Raw genomic sequence first — 17416 nt, forward strand, 5'->3', positions numbered from 1 at the left:
AGTAGCAGAACATCAGAGCCAAAGGCTGTTGTAAGTATAAAGAAGGGGAAAGATTGCTTTCTAAATGTTTTTATTTTAGTGTCTGAACAGATGAGATTTTTAATGTTTCCTTGGAAATGTACAACATGTATAAACATGAAATGGATAATGTTGATATATACTGTGTACCACAGCATGTCTGTAGAACAGATATCTGTTACAATGACAGTGCTGCACATCATATGATTTCTGTACCTTCTCCCTTTTCCCTTCTTACTCCATGCCTTCCTGAATTACTGCTTCAATTAACGTCAAAGTTCAAACAGTGTATTTCTCTAAAATTACACTCCTCCTCAAAAAGCCGGGGTAACTCCTGGCACTACTAATATCAGTGGCAAAGGTTTTATTGACATCACTGAGGCCAGAATTTCACCCAAACTGTTCATTTAAACAAAACTGCAACTACAGATAAACAAGCTTCGTACACAGGTTGAGTTCCAGATTTGTCTGTCTTGTTCACCAGGGAGGAACCACAACTCATCTGAACTCTATACATTGTTCAGAAATATCTAGTAGCTAAATAGTATACTGCAAGTAAATATATCATTGCATTCTTACTCTTGTACGAAGCAAAATATTTTCTAGATCTTCATAAGCAGTTGATTCTCAGATTGTATTGTGAAAGGAGGGAAATTGTTCTAATAAGAAATGCATTGAAATGTCAGGGCTCGACAATAATCTGTCATCCATGTTAAATCTTCTTTCCAATGTGAATAATGGAACTTTGTCTGATTTTTCTTTTATTGGTGGTTGTTTACAAGGGTGTAATCTGCAATAAACTGGATATGCTACAGCGCAAACATTTCTTAAGGTGTAACACTTTTCTTTATTCATCGTGGCCACCAATTTAATAAATGGGTACAGCTGTCTAAAACCGTAATCTCCCAAAAGGGCTGATTTCAAGAGGAGTCCTGGGTTCCTGACTTCTCACAGGACTAGGCTGTAGCTGCACCTCCTGTAAATGAGTGCATTCTTTGTAATGACACAATGTCAACTGTGGGGCAAAAAGCTAGAGATCAGCCCATGCGTGTAAACATCAAATAGCTAGCTATAGCCCCGAACCATGACAGCTGGTGAAAACTCTACCCTTACACTAGTTCTCTAATGTCCATTTTCACTTCTAAAAACAGTCTTCATACTGATTTGAGAATCCAGAATCTTATACCCTCTTTCTTTTTTCTGATCAGTTTATCTTAACTTGAACACTCCTATAAAGATAGCTTTTCATTCTTGATTATGTTTTTGGACCTCAAACCCTTTTTTAAAAAAAAGAGTGAGTAAACCAGAAGACTCGATATTTGCTAACTTGGATCCATATTGTATATTTCCCTCTCTGTTAGGGAGATCTTATTTATCAATGCCAACAGTCTGGCTGTGACAGAGAGTGGGTTTAAATCTTGATTAGCCAATAGCCATTGCTTTCTTAGTTCTTTCCTGACATTAAGTGAATAAATAGTGTTTGTGATAGGTACCAACTCAGGAGATGAACTCCTCCATCAATAAACAAAATAGGCCCCAGGCAGCAGCAATGCAAACTTACCTCACACCTCTCTGTCAGTATGTCTCAATCCTGGGATGACATTTGTGGGATAAAGGTATTTAAGATCTATCTATTTTACTCATATTACCCCTGCTTTACTGTAGTATCCGAGTGATTCAAACACCCCTGTGAGGTAGCAAAGTGCTATTACCCCATTGGACGGATTGGAAACTGAGGCACAGAGAGCAAGTGATTTGCCTGAGGTTGCACAGGCAGAGCAGGAATGTGACCCCAGGACTCCCAGACCATAGGCTCGGACTGAATGACTGAACCATCCTTCCTGTCTAAGTTTCCATATTTGAACCATTGCTGGTTTCTCAGAGACTGACAACAAGGATGGTAATTGCTGTTGAGGTTTTTGTTGTTTTGCTAGGAACTAGACTGAGAACCCCTAATTTATTTCAGACAGCCTATCACATGGCCATCAGAAGGTAATATATTTAATGACTAACCTGACCATGAAACATAACCATGGCAAGTTCTCTATCCCATTAGCATCCACTGAGCCATACCTCAATTCACCAGTGCCTCCCTCTTTCATTGACAGTATTGTTGGCTGGCATACAATAGCTCACTACTGGCTTGAATGGAAAACGACCCAGATCAAATCAATACAAAACACGTCAAAGGAAAATATTAATACAGTTCCTGCTCAGCCATAACAATAAATCATTCCAAAGTGTTTACTGGTATTAACCTGTGTACCTTCAGTAAGGCAGTTTAGGGTGGATGCTGCAACCAGACTTGGCCCTGTATGTTCAAGTTGTCTTGCAAAGATGAATGTACTGGAACAAATCTGGTCTGCTACATCCTTTGGAAATGACCAAGATAAATCATATCAAGTTGTCTTTTGTTCCGAAAGTCATTTGGCTTGTCTTCAATTTGGCAGCAAGTAAAACGTACTGATGATGATGTCTCTGATCATTCGCAGGTAGTTCCCAGCTGACCACCTTTGGGGTAGTTGCTAATGCACTGAAAATGTACTGTGTGAGATACCGCCACCTTAGTGGAGATGTGCCAAGCTGGTTAGATCATGCCAAGGAAAACTATGGTGGCTGGTACAATGAGACTCATGTGGAAAACACTAAGTTGCTTGTCAGGCTCTTTCCGCTCTTTGCATTTCAGATTCTATATAGAATGTGCATCATGCAGGTGAGTAAAAAGCTTTTAATCCTAAATTCCCATGATTATTAAAATATGATGAAATATATTTAATACAATTGTGTATCTAGTTTCTTGGTAAGGTCTTCAACAGCTGCTTTACCAGTACAGTAGTCTTGATTTACTAAAACTTACCAGGCTATGGTCACATTGACTCTCATAAACTAAGGATGATTGGCTTGATCAGCGCTTGAGAGAGAACCTCAGGTGATGCAGGAAGACCAGTACGTGCTACTTTTTTCTTTGAACCATTATTGTTCTAGTGTCCAGTGCTAGGGTGCTTTGCTGCTGGAGTTGCTGTGTTTCAGGTGAGGACCTACGCACTTGTGGTTATTAAAGACAGAATACCAGTGCTCGTTAGAAATACCATTATCTCCAATTTCCTCAACAAATTATAACTCATTTGATTTTTTTCCACCACAGACTTTCTCTGTAGTCCTAGTTGTATGCTCTTTATACTGCTCTGGAGGGGATGTGTTGCTGGTGTGTCCCACCCCAGAGGTGGGTGTATTTCAGTGGTGGATAAAGGGATCCTTTCACAGCCTGTGTAGGGGTCTCTCTGCTTCTGGGGAAGAGGTGTTGTATAAATGTGAAAGTGTCTCGCAGATCTACTTAGGTAGACATGATTTTTTGACTGGATGTTCCAGGTTAAGCAGAGGTTTTCAAGGTAGTGTGCCCTGTGGCAACCTGCTTAGCTGTATGTTACTGAGCAGGCTTTGCACTTTACTTCCACTGATTGGTGCTAAAATTAGTGCATAGTGCTGCTTGAGGAAAAAAAATCTTAAAATACCATATCTTAATTATACTGCTATTATTGACAGTCATTCCTGAGACAGCCTTTTCCTAAAAATAAAAAAGTTGATGTTGACACTTGACATTACCAGCCACTACAAGGTGACAATGAACCTCTATTGATACTGCTTATAGTCAGAATATTCAGGCATGTATTTGAAAAGGGAGTCAAAAATTTTGAAGGGGATGATTTTTGTACTTGAGGCAGAGGAAGCAATGATTTCAAGACTTGAGCCTTTTCTTTGATTAGGCAATAGATTAATATTGCTTCTGTAAAGATGAATAGCACTTTCTCTATATTATGAACAGATTTGTGTGCCTGTGATTCCTGCTGATAATGTTATTTCTGCTGATAATGTTATTCCTATTAATAACATTGATCATCATGTGTAATTGGTGACAGAAACCAGAGGTCTATAAGTTTGTGTGGCAACCATTTTGAGTTCAGCCTCCATTTCTTTGTTCACCTTAAGTTTTTGCATACTTTGTATCCTCCTCTGGAGGTGAGCAGTAAAAATCTTTTTAAAAAAAGAGATTTAACATTCTGAATAACCCTAAAAGTCCTGAACAAACTGGAATCATTTTGTTCACCACTGACTTGCAGACACCTCAAAGGTGAAAACATGGCAACTGTTTTAGGAGTGCTTAACAACACCGAACAACAATTTAAGACAGCAATTGAATACTAGATCTAACTGAAGCAGCAAGAGGCTTAAATAATTGGAAAGTAATTATCAGAGTTGGAATCTCCCCAGGAAACTAAGATTAACATGATGATGTTATGAGAAGCACCATGGGGTCCTCTGGGGTAAGTGCTCCAGACCTCAGTTTTATGTCTCATCTGAAAGAATCATGGAAAACAAAAGCTAATGTAAATAACGTTAGTTTCATACATTTGTCAAATCGGAGATTCTTGCTCAAATGCATTTAATTGAATTGATTTACGTTGGGTTTACTGAGGGATTCATCTTATTCTGGAGAATTAGCAGGAGTAGAAGGCATACACTTGTGGTAAAGATACAGGGGTAGGCATGAAGCAATCTGGTTCTATACCCAGCTGTTCTGTGTGACCTGGGCAAGTCACCTATCTCTCTCTCCCTATCAGTCTGTATAATGACACTTCCCTGCTGCATGTAGGGATTGTGAGGCTTAATTCATCACTGTTTGTAAGGTATGAGGCTAGAAAAGAAAGAGACTTGTTTCTTAACTTTGGTGAGAACTGCTCTGATACCATGATGATGAGTGACTTTGTAAAAATCTATGTAACCCCCAAGAAGATTCCCTGATTCCTTGGGCTCTGTCTGCTGGCAGCTCAGGGAGAGGCACACTGTCTCTAGTAGAAGGGGGCGCCAAAGCAGACTCAGAGTCTGCCTGGCAAGCAAACGGGAGTGAGATGCCCTTCCTAGGGAGTTCAGAAAAGAGGATAAGCCATTTTTTGAGTCAGTTTGGGGCCAGCCAGGACAAGGGCAGGACTGGCTTTGTGGTGAGTCCCAAGCCTCCATGCAGGGTTCCCCCTGAGAACTGGCCTGTAGGGACCTGAAAGCAAGATCCCTCAGCTAAGCTTTTCCTTCTCCACTGATGATTCCCAGTTTGTGGAGTTTTGCTGGGAAACTTCCATGGCCAGGCTGAGTTAGCCCTCCAGCTCCCTAGGTGAGACCAGTCACCATGTGGTCAGCTCTGCTCTGTCCGCTAGTTCAGGACTGTTGCCTGTTGTGTGTGTGTCTGGAAACTTGCTAGGAGACGACAGTTTGGATTTTAGTACAGTAGTGTAATCTGCACCTTGAGCTTTGCACCCCTTTGTGGTGAGGGGAAATCCTGGGACTGAAGCAGCCTGATTCCTGCCTGAAGAGGAACCCTACCAGTGGAGATCAGCCCCTCTGCAGTGACTCAGGAGTCCAGAGCCATCTCTGAACCTAAGGATCATTCACAGAGTTTGTGAGTGCACCATCTTTTAGTCAGTCTGTCAGGGAATTTGTTTTGGGGACCCCCTACTCCCTGAACTGTGTCCTCAAGCCAGGGAGTAAGGGTTTGGGGATTTTATAACTCCCTGCATATTAAACCTGTGGAGGGACTTACCACCTCCTCCCATTTATGAGTCCTTTGGGCTGTACTGAACCCAGACAGCCACACTGCTAACCCACTGCAGAGAATAATTTTGTGATCATAGGTCATTAAGGGCCCCCACAAAGTATGCGTACCAACAGGACACTAATCTTACATTTGCTACTTCAAGTCACATGACTGGGGAAAGTCATAGGTATTAGCAGCATGGGCACCCGTGAACCTAACAATAGTGTTTTACCCTGTTATATTTGTCCCCTGTTTAATATAATTATTGTGTTGAATATATCGTATGTGTTTGTGTTATTTCTTGGAAGTCTCCAACTATCTAGCAAATAAGTGGGGATTACCCTGTAATTGGAATTTTCCTCCCAAGCTGCCCTGCTGACCCTGCCAGGAAGGAGTGAGGGGGGTGGAGGCACTGCCAGATAAATTCATAGGAAAAAAATAAAGAAGATACACCCTGTTGAGTGGGTGGAAGGATCCAGAAGAACCCAGACCTGTCTATCAAAACCTGTAAGCAGATTGGCATTAAAGAAGGTAACTGGGTGGAGAGGGGGCGCTACACCTAGATAGACCTTCACTGTAAGATACAAAAGAAATACAAACTGTGCCCTACTGTGGTGGGATTCACCAATCGCATCCTATAAACCTATTTTGATTTCACTGGACTTGGGGTATTGGCACTAGTGGGCCTCTCTCCTTCCAATTATCAGTTTCTCTCTTCATTACTGACCTAGAAATACAGAGAAATGTTGTTTTATATTAATGTTATGCTTATCAATCTAGTTTTTCAAGTGTTGATCTGGTTCTAAAGAGCATGGCCAAATATTCATCCTGTACATCATACTGGTGCATCTGTTAGATACGACTTGCTAACATGGGTATCTAAAAAATTACTGCTGTCTTTATAATAATATATTCCTGCTTATGTTTCTTCTGTAAAATAAGTTCATCTCACTTTCCTATGGGAGGTTTGTGGCTGATCGATTCTATTTAAAAAATTCTTTTCTTGCAGTATAAGGCGCAACTAAAACTTCTTTCACAGAGTTACTGCTATGAGTTCACTCGATCGCTTTAGCAAGGGATAGACAAAGAAGCTGATACTCAATGGTCATATTTGCTGATCCTGTTACACTGCAGGGCAATTGAAACAGAGGTAAAAATTTAGCTCTCAACAGAGGATGATGATGACAGCATCACAGCAACGGGCAGATAATTGATTAATTTTGTTATGGTTGGGCCTTCCCTTTTGAGAGTCTAGTTAAAGATTTGCAAGTATTGGTTTACTGTCATTTCAACTTGGAGAAGAGAAGATGGAACAAGATCCGTTTGGAAGAGGTTTCCAACTGTATTAGAATTTTGTCCCTTCAAAAAGGCTTAAAAGTAGTATACTAATAAACAAGGTTTTTCCCTAATGCAGATTCCTTCAGGATATTATCTCCAGACCATGAATTCCAACTTGAATTTGAATGGATTTCTCTTGCCAATTGCAGCAATGAATGTGATAAGCATCATACCCTTATTAATTCTTGCTCCTGTTTTGGAATGCATCAACACTCATCTATTGAGTTCCAAGAGAGACAGACGCTCTCCAACAGTTTACATTAGTGAGTATGAAATACATATGTATAGGTTCTTCATCTGCATTTCATTCCTAATTGAAATACTAAACTAGCTGATGGATAAGAAGGGTGCACTTGCTGAATGACGCTATCAGAGTATTTGAAATTATGAACACTGAGATGGAAAACCAACTGTTTTGGGGTTGTCCCAGGAAGGATACTACTTGAAGTGATTGGCTGTAACTGAGCCAAGGAAACAGGCTGGTGTTTAAGAAAAGGTCTCCACCTCCATTTAGAGACAGGTCAGGGGGAATCATTTTGCCTTGAGCCACTAAAAACAGACAAAGTTTTGAGACAAACCACTCAAGGATGTACTAGAGGGACAGTCCTGAGTCCCTGGGTAAGAATTTGCTAACCACCTAAAAGATTTCTGCTAGTTCTAGTTTGATTCCTATAATGCCTGATTTTCCAAATATGAAAAGTTGTCATGTCTTTACCCTCTGTAAATATAACCATGAAACATTTACAAATGTGTAGTTATTATGGCTGCGCAGTGCTAGAACACACCAAAGTCCTCAGGTGCCAGTTGTGTGCTTGGTGTACATCACTCAGATGCAACCAGTGTAGGTGCTTCAGCCACTAGGCCTTGTAGGCAATAGCCCTGGTGGGGCCCAATAACCACTCAGACAAATGCCAAAGTGAAAGGGTATTTTACGGGGGCTGGTAGGAAAGAAAAAGCTTTCAGATCCCCTAGGTACAGAGTCTTTAACAATTACAGTTCAAAGTGAGCAAAAGCAGTTCTTGTTTGGGTCCCTGAGGCAGTTCAACTGAGAGTCAGAGCTTATCAGGCCTAGTGTCTTGCCTACCTTCTCCAGTCTAAATCTAGATCAAAATATGAATTTCCCAGTAGGATCTATTTCTATAGGAGGTCAAGCAGTAACCATGATTCTAAATCTCTCCCAAAATGTTGGGGCATTTCACATCTAGCGACAAATTTTGCAAATTTGGGACTCATCCCTTGTCAGTTCATATCTGAGAAGAACAATGTTCACTCATTATTTATTTAAATCTGTCTCCAGTCATAAGGATTTCCAGACAAAGCGAACTCTATTCCTGTTTATTTTATCATCTACCCTGCAGTATAAACTTTTCAGACAAAACAGTTCATAAACCAGTATTTCCTCTTCTGTATTAATTCAGTGCGCTGTGGCATGGAGCAGTCAGTGCTGAAATGCAGAAGTATTAATCTGACTAAAGTTAGACCAATTAAGGCTGTTATTAAGTCTTACACAAACTAGAAGCGTATAACCCAGCAGGTGGTAATTAACCCTGGTTTTCAAAAAAACATCTAAATTAAACCACAAAAAGTACATTCAGATGATAATGTTTTCCTTAAAACCATGGAGATTCCAAATGGGTGCTAGGGTACTATTTTGTATTGTTCTTTACTGCAGCAGGATACATGAGGTGGCTCATTCTTAATGGTTCCATTTTTAAAAATAGCCTCCCATTTTGTGCCCATAAATAACTTGAGGTGCAATTAACTGTGGGTGCAAGCGATGGCTGTTAGATATCTAACTCAAGATTGCACCTGCAAATCTGCTAGAGCTATAAGTGCCAGCATTTTGTGCCAGAAGTTAATTAGGTTCACAATTATTTGCAGGAGCAAAATTGAAAGTGTAAATAGGCTGTTGGTTTTAAGCCAGGTCCTAATGCATTCAAATGCAAATTTCATAACAGAAAAGAAACCCAGTAACAGTGATATAAGAGAAACTTTAAAAAAAAAATTAAGACAAAGTTACAATAAAACATTAACCTACTACATTATATATTACTTATTCATGATCAGGTTAATATCAAAGAACCTGGCTAAAGACTAAAAATCTTTAAAGATGTAACTGCATAAATAATATAAACTATGCATTATTAATCCGACAGTAACATTACTTTTGGAACTATTGTGGTTTGTTATGGTAATCCTTATATGCAGAATGTTTAAAAATTCTATTTACCCAATAGACTGTATTAGATCTTCCAAAAACATTGTTTTCTTTTTATAAATTAGGGACGATCGAACTGATATGAAAAACTAGTGAACCTAAATCTCTCTCTGAGACATGCATGTATTCAGTCAACTTCTTTAAGATTATTTCTCATATTTGTAGAATTCTTATATTTCTTGATTCAAAAAAGAAATGGTCATATATGCCTATAATGATAATATCCAGATGTAAATAAGGATTTTTAAAAATAAGATGATATTAATCCTTTTACTGCAGGATCTAAAGGGGAGTTAGGAATAAACTTTCTCTATTCCATAATTGCTTACAGTAGGATTTCATGCATCTTCCTCTGAAGCAACTGGAATTGGCTGCTGTTGCAGATAAGAGACTGGATTAGATGGACTGCATGGTAATTCCTAGGTTAAGTTGATATTTAATGCATTTCAGGCTCAACTAGAGGTAGGAAATGTTGTCTCTTTGCCAGGTAATAACACACTTTAGGGCTCTTAGAGATTTCTGGTAGAGGATTCTTTAATTTTGCAGGCAAAAGTTTTCCCACTGGAAAATAGGTGAGGCAGAATCAAGATATTAGTGCAATTCGTTTACAGGATGTGCACAAGTTCTGTTCCTTTGAACGAAGATCACAAACTGCACTCAGGGGACCTTCTCTTGGAAAAACCTCAGCTAAAGCCCTGCTATTCTGTCTCTAAGGGCATGGCTACACAGGGATCATACATCACATTCATTTAAGTTTATTCACCTTCAAGTGCCTTGCGTCCATACACAGCATTTTTTTAAGTGAATTATTCAGCATTTTAGGTCACAGTAATTAATCCCCTTTGGAACAGGAGTAACTGTACTTCACAGTTTGTTCGTGTCATGGTTCATGTTACAGATTAATCAATTTTAAGGCCAAAAGGGACCACAGTGATCATCTATTCTGACCTCCTGCATAACACTGGCTGTAGGACTTCCTTGAATGAATGTGTCTTTGAACTAGAACAGATCTTTTAGAAAAAAAAATTACTAATCTTGATTTTAAAATTGCGAGTGATGAACAATCCCCACAACCCATCGTAAGTTGTCCCAGTACCTAGTTACCCTCACTGTTCCAATCCGAATTTGTCTAACTTCATACTTCTGATATTTGCCTACTAGACTGAAGAGCTCTTTATTAAATGTTTGTTCCCCATGTAAATACTTAGAATGTGATGAAATCACATTCTCTTTGTTAAGCTAAATAAACTGAGCTCCTTGAGTCTGTCACTATAAGGCATATTTTGTTTTCTAATCCTTTGATCATTCTTATGGCTCTTCTCTGAACCATCTCAAATTTTTCAACTTCTTTCTTGTATTGTGGACACCAGAACTGGACAGCAGTCACACCTATGCCAAATACAAAGGTAATATTACCTCCTGGCTGCTACTTAATATTTCCCTGTTTATGCATCCAAGTCTACCACTACATCCAATTCCTAACTACGCTATTTCTAGCAGTACTCCAACTGCTATCCCACACCTGGATTGGCCTCTCTCTGTACCATCCACTGCCTCAGGGTCATCTTGGCCAGATGTTCTCTCTCCCTTTAAATGATGGCATAGTCAAAAGTGCCCTGTTCCAATACCAGGTAGTGGTAAGATCACAAACCCATTAAAGCACCCATGCTTCCCTACAGACCGCTACAGAGCTCCTGGACTTGATTGACCTTTTTGGAGAGCTAGTCCCATCCGATGAAGTTATCGGAATGCAAACCTCATCAGGACACAATCAGAACAAATGAAGAGAGGGCATGCTCCCAGAGCTGCTTTCAGTGCCAAGTCTAAGCAAAGGAGCTTCAGCAGAAGTACCAAAAAGCAAGGAACAAGAGTGGGGCCTCCAGTAATGCTCCCACTACCCACCCATACTGAACCTGGACCTCATTTTTACAAGCAATGCTACCACCAAACTTAAGAATGATATGATGGATAGTTTTCCAGAAAGTGTCCAAGACTATGTAGAAAGGGCCCTTGACACCATGGGTAGAAGGAGGTCTGATCAGAAGGAGATTTTTCTGAGCACCCAAGAACAGTACGACCAGGGCCGGTGCAAGGATATTTTGCGCCCTAGCAAAACTTCCATCTTGCGCTCCCCCTCCCCCCCCCCCACCAAATCACATACATTATACACAATAAACGGTCACAGAGTAACATGTTATAATTTAGAATTTATGTTTCCGTGCTTTAAGTTTAGCAAATTTAGAAACAAGTTCCTCCAAGTCAATGCTGTGAGCAATGTCATGTTCTATTGACAAGGTAGATAGCCCAACAAGTCTTCGTTGCAATATTGATGTTCGCATATATGTTTTTATCAACTTGAGCTTCGAGAAGCTTCGCTCACCACTGGCCACAGAAACTGGGAGAGTCAAGAGGATGCGAAGAGCAATAACTGTGTTAGGGACACAATCTGTCAGCTTATTTTCCCATATGAAGTTCAATACATCTTGTGGTGATGAACTCCTTTGGACTCGTCTTGCAATAGCTTGCAATTCACTGCACAAGTCAAAGGCATCAATATCTTTGGATTCACCATGTTGCAAAGCTTTCTCCAGATTCAAGCAATGTTCCATAATTTGCTTTGGTGTTTTATTTTGCAAACTGTAAACATCATATATGAAGCCAAATACTGAACTAATTTGCTGCATCAATGTGAATCTTTCTTCAACCAAATGTATTGCTGTGTCAATGACTGCAAAGTAAAAGTTCACTTTGAATTTTTCTTTCGGATCATAAATAGGTTCGTCATCTGCTTCATATGTGAACTGCTTCCTCTTCTTTCTAATACGGATTGGATCTGGTTCAAACAGTGATGGTACATCCAACTCCTCCGCAAGTTCACCTGCATCTACCAATGTTTTCTCAAAGGCTGAGTCACTTCTGCGGCCCACAAGAAACTTCTTGGTTTCTCCAAGTTGATTAATATATCAAATTCTTTTGCCTGAAGTTGTTTGCTAGTTATGTTGATCTCAAACAATATGTCATACTACAAAACAAGAGAAACAAGAAACTTGAAACTAGAACTGGCTTTTGTAAGAGCCTTTGCATCAACTCGTGATGTATTGCCAGATGATCCTGTCAGAATATTGTCTTCATAGATGTCTACCAGAGCATCACAGATGTCACCAATGAAAGCAGGATGGAAAAGCTCCCCCCCCAAGAAGACCTAAGACATGATGGCTGGATACATAAACAGACACCTGTCCCTCACAGGCACTACCTCATAACATGCCAATTTTGCTCAGGACAGAACATCACAGAGGAATACTATGCATTCAGTGGTCTCTACATTGGCCAAGCAACAGCATGACAACTAACCTAACCAGTCCATTCAACTTTTTTGACTGCTTCTTGGGCAGTGGTGAGGGGTAGCGGTGCCAGACTGAGCCCAGTGATGGGTGCACTACAAATCTACAAACCGAGGCAAGGTGCTGGGCCTAGAGTCCTGCTGAGACTGCTGTCCTGCACCAAGTGGAGCGCAGCCTCCATGAGGAGAGAACTCAAACAAATATCACGCTCCTTCTGTATGATTCCCCCAAGCACTTCTTCAGGCAGCTGCTATGGGGGGTCACTCACAGGCTTAGGCCTGCCTGTTGCAGGCAAAACACAGTAGCAGGGCTTAAAACTCAGACAGGGCGGCCCAGAGGACTCAGGGGCCTTGGGCAAAGCAAAATCAGGGGCCCCTTCCATAAAACATTTGCAATACTATAGTAATATGTATTAGGAAATGTAAAAAATAACTAGTGAAATACATTCAAAAATTAATTTGTAATAATTTGAAAATAAACTAAATACATTATTTAAAAACATTAAAAGCTGTAATGGTACGTATACATTTGCAATTACATAATGGGCAGTTGCTGGGTGATTGTGATAGTTGGTACCAATGGGCTGTTGTTGCCTGGGGGTGATGATGTTGTTGCCCACGGCTGGGTGGGGAGCTGGGCTCTGGGTTCAGGGATGCCCAGCTCACAGGGGCTGGGCTCAGGGATGTGGGGAGATAGGGTCAGGAGGGTGTCCAGCTCAGAGCTGGGGATCAGGGCTGTTGGGGGGATGGGGTCAGGGGGTTTCCAGCTCAGAGGGACTGGGCTCGGAGCTGGGGGTCACGGCTGTGGGGGGGATGGGGTCGAGGGGGTTTCCAGCTCAGAGGGACTGGTCTCGGAGCTGGGGGTCAGGGCTGTGGGGGGAATGGGGTCAGGGGGGTGCCTGAGGGCACTGGGGCAGCTCAGCTCTGCAGGCTGCTGTTCTCTCCAGCCGTCCAGACACAAGGGGAGCAGGAGCAGGGACCAGCCAAGGACCAAGGGGGCAGGAGCACAGGCACCTGAGGCCGACCTGTGGGGAGGCACTTGCTTACCTTGCCCAATGCATGAGCGTTGGGGTCCCCTTTCTTCCTCCGCTCCACCAGACCACTGCTGAGGCTCTTTTCTTCTCTGTGCCCCTCGCTGGGGCTGATGTGGAGGCTGAGCCAGGGGGCAGCCGCCGCTTTCCTCCAGAAGCGAAGCCCTGGTATTGCGCCGCTGTCACAGGGGCCCTGCCACGTGCCCTACGCAGAGCTGTGCACTCTGCCCAGCTGCCGGTGCCCCTGCCGGCAAAGAGAAAAATGGCACAGGCTGGAGCCCTTGCTCTGGGAGGGAGAGGGATTCTGAGCCTCTGCCTGCAGCTCCGGGATTCCCCTGGGTCAGCGCAGCCGCCATCAGCCCAAACCTCTGGGCTGCCGCGGCGGCGCCCTGACCCCGGGGGGCACCGTGGGCTGCCGGCCTGCCGCGCTGGCTCCCTGACCCCGGGGGAGCCCCGGCCTGCCGCGCTGGCTCCCTGACCCCGGGGGAGCCCCGGGCTGCCGCAGCGGCTCCCTGACCCGGGGGAGCCCCGGGCTGCCGCAGCGGCTCCCTGACCCCAGAAGTGCCCTGGGCTGCCGGGCTTCAGTGGCGGCTCCCTGACCCGGGGGCCGCCATGGGCTGCCTGGCTGCCGCGGCGGCGTACTGACCCCAGGGGCACCCTGGGCTGCCGGCGGCAGGCAGCTGCTGCCGCGGGCAGCTCATACTACCTCTCCAGCAGCAGTGGCTGCAACCATTTAAAAATTTTTTTGGGTGCGCCGCTTTTTGGCACCCTCAAATCTTGGCGCCCTAGGCAACCGCCTAGTTCACCTAAATGGTTGCACCGGCCCTGAGTATGACACAGCAGATTCAGAAATTATACAAGAACTCCATGTGGCCAGCCATACTGAAACTGCTGTTGAAGAGAGCTCTATCAGCAGCCAACCTGAAAATGCAGTGGCTGAGACTTGTACCACTAATTATTGTGTGCTTTATTACAATACAACAGTACAAATGAATTCAAACAACTTTCTTTCTGGGTAAAACAGCTGTCTACTGCCATGTTAGGTAACACTAGTAACCTCCTCTCTTTTTGCTGGGTTTTTAACCCCTTCACCCAGCAACTTGCTCAAAATGGCATTTGTGCCACAGATTTAAAGAGAGAATGTTTTATTTCCATGGAGTATGAAATCCCAAAACCATCAGCAACTCTTGCTGCTTCATTTTCCCCCTTCCTGAGATGCTCTCCTTTCCGACCCATCATCCACAGCATCATCCCTTGTGCTTGGCTCACAGTGCCATTAGTGCCCTCAGCTTTTAGTCAACTTGAAATTTTGAGGTAAATGCCTGGGGAGTTTTAAGACATTCATGGTTATCAGAAATTCTTGGAATTAGAGCAATTATTGCAGGATTCTATTTATTTTGCAGTATACTTTATGCTGATTTGTGAGTGTCAGAGAATTTAAGTCAAAGCCAGACTCCTATTTTGACATGCACATTGCAAGACAAAGTAGTTCTCTCAAGGCTGCTTATATAATTAGTGTTTCCCTTCTACTGCTGCACTAGCTGGGAGAGACATCATCCTGGTCAAGAACAGCACTGCATATCTTCTGGGTTTGCCCATTGCCTTTCTGAACGAGTCTCTTCTGTCTCCTGGGGACCTGCCTGAGGGTAATGTCCACCAACAGAAGGACAGCCAGCAGAGGTGCACTTGTAATTAACAATCTGCTCTTTGCTGACCCCTTCACCCCCCAACCCAGCATTTTTAAAGGGGTCCTATACAAAAGGGAAGTAATTTGGAAAATTTCTTATCTCAAAATGAACCAGAGCGAGAAGAGAATTCCACATTCCAAAATTGCGAGGAAAAGCAACATTTTATCATTGTTAGCATGAAGACTAGGAGTGCTACAGTATGTACTTGTGCTTTTTCTGACTCCCTTTAGCACCTGTAACACACTGCTCCATGCATATAGGGGACTTATCACCTGCTGAGAGGCTGACAAACCTCTGATGGGAGGGGGAAAAAGGACACAAGGATATGATCAAGGAATGAGGGACTGCAAAGAGGGAAGTCTGGAAAAAAGGTTTCCTGGAGCAATCACAAAGACTCAGAATGGAGTAGCTGGCCCTAGAAAAGGACACAATGCAGAGGCAAACGGCTGTGATGGAGCACCTTTTGTTACAAAGGTCAAGACCACCTCCTGACTCCCATGCTTCAGAGCCAAGCTCCAGCCTGAGCCACAACTTCAAAGCACTGTCTACACAGCTGTTTTCAGAGCACAAGCCAGGCAAACCCAAATCTGTTGACCCAGGCTGGGAGGGTCGCTTCTGTGAGCTGTGTAGACATACCCTCAAGGATCTCAGAGGAAAACTGGGGATTATAATCAAAGATGTTCACAAGATTATGCAGTGGCTAGGGCTGCTTTTTCTGTGTTGTGCAGTGCTGCTCTGTATTGGTTAATGTTCATGAGACACATGCTACAGGGCACCACAGTGGTGATTGTTCCTGAAGGAGGACTGCCCCATCCCATAAGATGAGGCATCAGCTGAAACTGTAGTGGTTTTATTTGGCTTACATAGGACTCAAACTCGTGTATTGCTCAGGTCTTGCTTTATTTCTCTGAATGTCTGAATGTCCTCAATACCGAGCATTTTGTGAATTCATGGATTCTCACAATGGCTTCAAACTTTCCCATTAGGTGAAGTAGAAATTTTCCCAGGAGTGTCACCATACCCATGAATCAACATACTTCACTGACACTTTGAGGCTCCTTTACCTGAGTAATCACTTGCACTTTCTCTGGATCTGATCTGATCCCTGCCCATCAATGATCTGGCCTAGAAATGAGATTCTGCCTTTTTACAATTTGCACTTGTCATTAAGTGTTAGTCCTGCTTTCTCCAGTTTTTCCAGGACTGTAAACAGATGTTGGTCATGTAGGGTCGATTGGTAAATAATGAGATAAGGATCCATTTGGCAGAAAACCCCTTCCAGGAGTTGACATCGTCCTCTGGAAGTGTTCAGAAGCAGATGGTATTCCAAATGGTAGCCTATTGCAATAAAACTTTCCAAAAGGTATCATGAAGATCATTAGCATTGCAGATTCTGCAGCAAGTGGTATCTGCCAAAATCCAGACGGAGTATCCAATTTTAAGACATCTGTTTCAGTAAGTTGTCCAAGACTGTGTTCAACATATAGGAGTATATGTTGCTCTCTACTACAGATATATTCTTTTTGAGCTTGGTAAGGCTTACACAGATCCAAACTTTGTCATTTGGCTTTGGGACCACTACCATGCCAGCACATCATTCAAGTGGGTGTCTATTCTGGAAATTATACCCATCTCATCTACACAGCTGAGCTCTTCTTTCACCCTAGGCAGTAATGGGAGGGGGACTCTACTAGGTGTCAACAAAGCAAATGGTATAAGTTTAATGTGGTTTCTCCCTCCGTTTCCCCCAGTTCTTGGAAGAATTTTGGGAGCCTCTTCTTGATCTCAGGTTCTAGGGCTATGATTAGTAGGTGGCTAGTACTGCACTGCATAGGCCATCTACAATGTAGACCTCTTCGGATGTAGTCTTCTTTCTGAGTTTCAGTGGCCAAAATTTTTCCTTTTACATTTAATGGGGACTGTCCTAGGACTTTCAATATCTTTTTGTTAGCTCTTGGCGTTTTGGTGGTTTCATCCTACTGAAAAATTATTCTGAAATCACTATTATATCAATGCCTGTATCTATTTCGGAGTTTGCTTTATATTTTCCCAAGACAATCGTGGATGATCAATGGTAGTTCTTTTTGGTTATCTCCTATGGCTCCAAAGTAGGAGTGTCTTTTGGGTTATGTTCTTGAAAGACAAGGTGTTACCATATGTTTAAACTGGCAGACTGTTGCACAATGTCCCTTTAAA

The 17416-nt window shown here is 42.6% G+C and overlaps 1 protein-coding gene across 1 annotated transcript in view; it reads left to right on the plus strand.

Annotated features, from left to right (window-relative positions):
* Positions 1-17416, plus strand: part of SLC15A5 (solute carrier family 15 member 5) — a 60763-nt gene that overhangs the window by 16684 nt on the left and 26663 nt on the right. The window contains exons 4-5 of the mRNA XM_030542078.1: positions 2511-2731; positions 7017-7203. Coding sequence (XP_030397938.1) covers positions 2511-2731; positions 7017-7203 — 408 coding nt within the window. The remainder of the gene's footprint in view (positions 1-2510; positions 2732-7016; positions 7204-17416) is intronic.

This window comes from Gopherus evgoodei, chromosome 1 (genome assembly GCF_007399415.2).
Source record: "Gopherus evgoodei ecotype Sinaloan lineage chromosome 1, rGopEvg1_v1.p, whole genome shotgun sequence".
Taxonomy (NCBI): domain Eukaryota; kingdom Metazoa; phylum Chordata; order Testudines; family Testudinidae; genus Gopherus; species Gopherus evgoodei.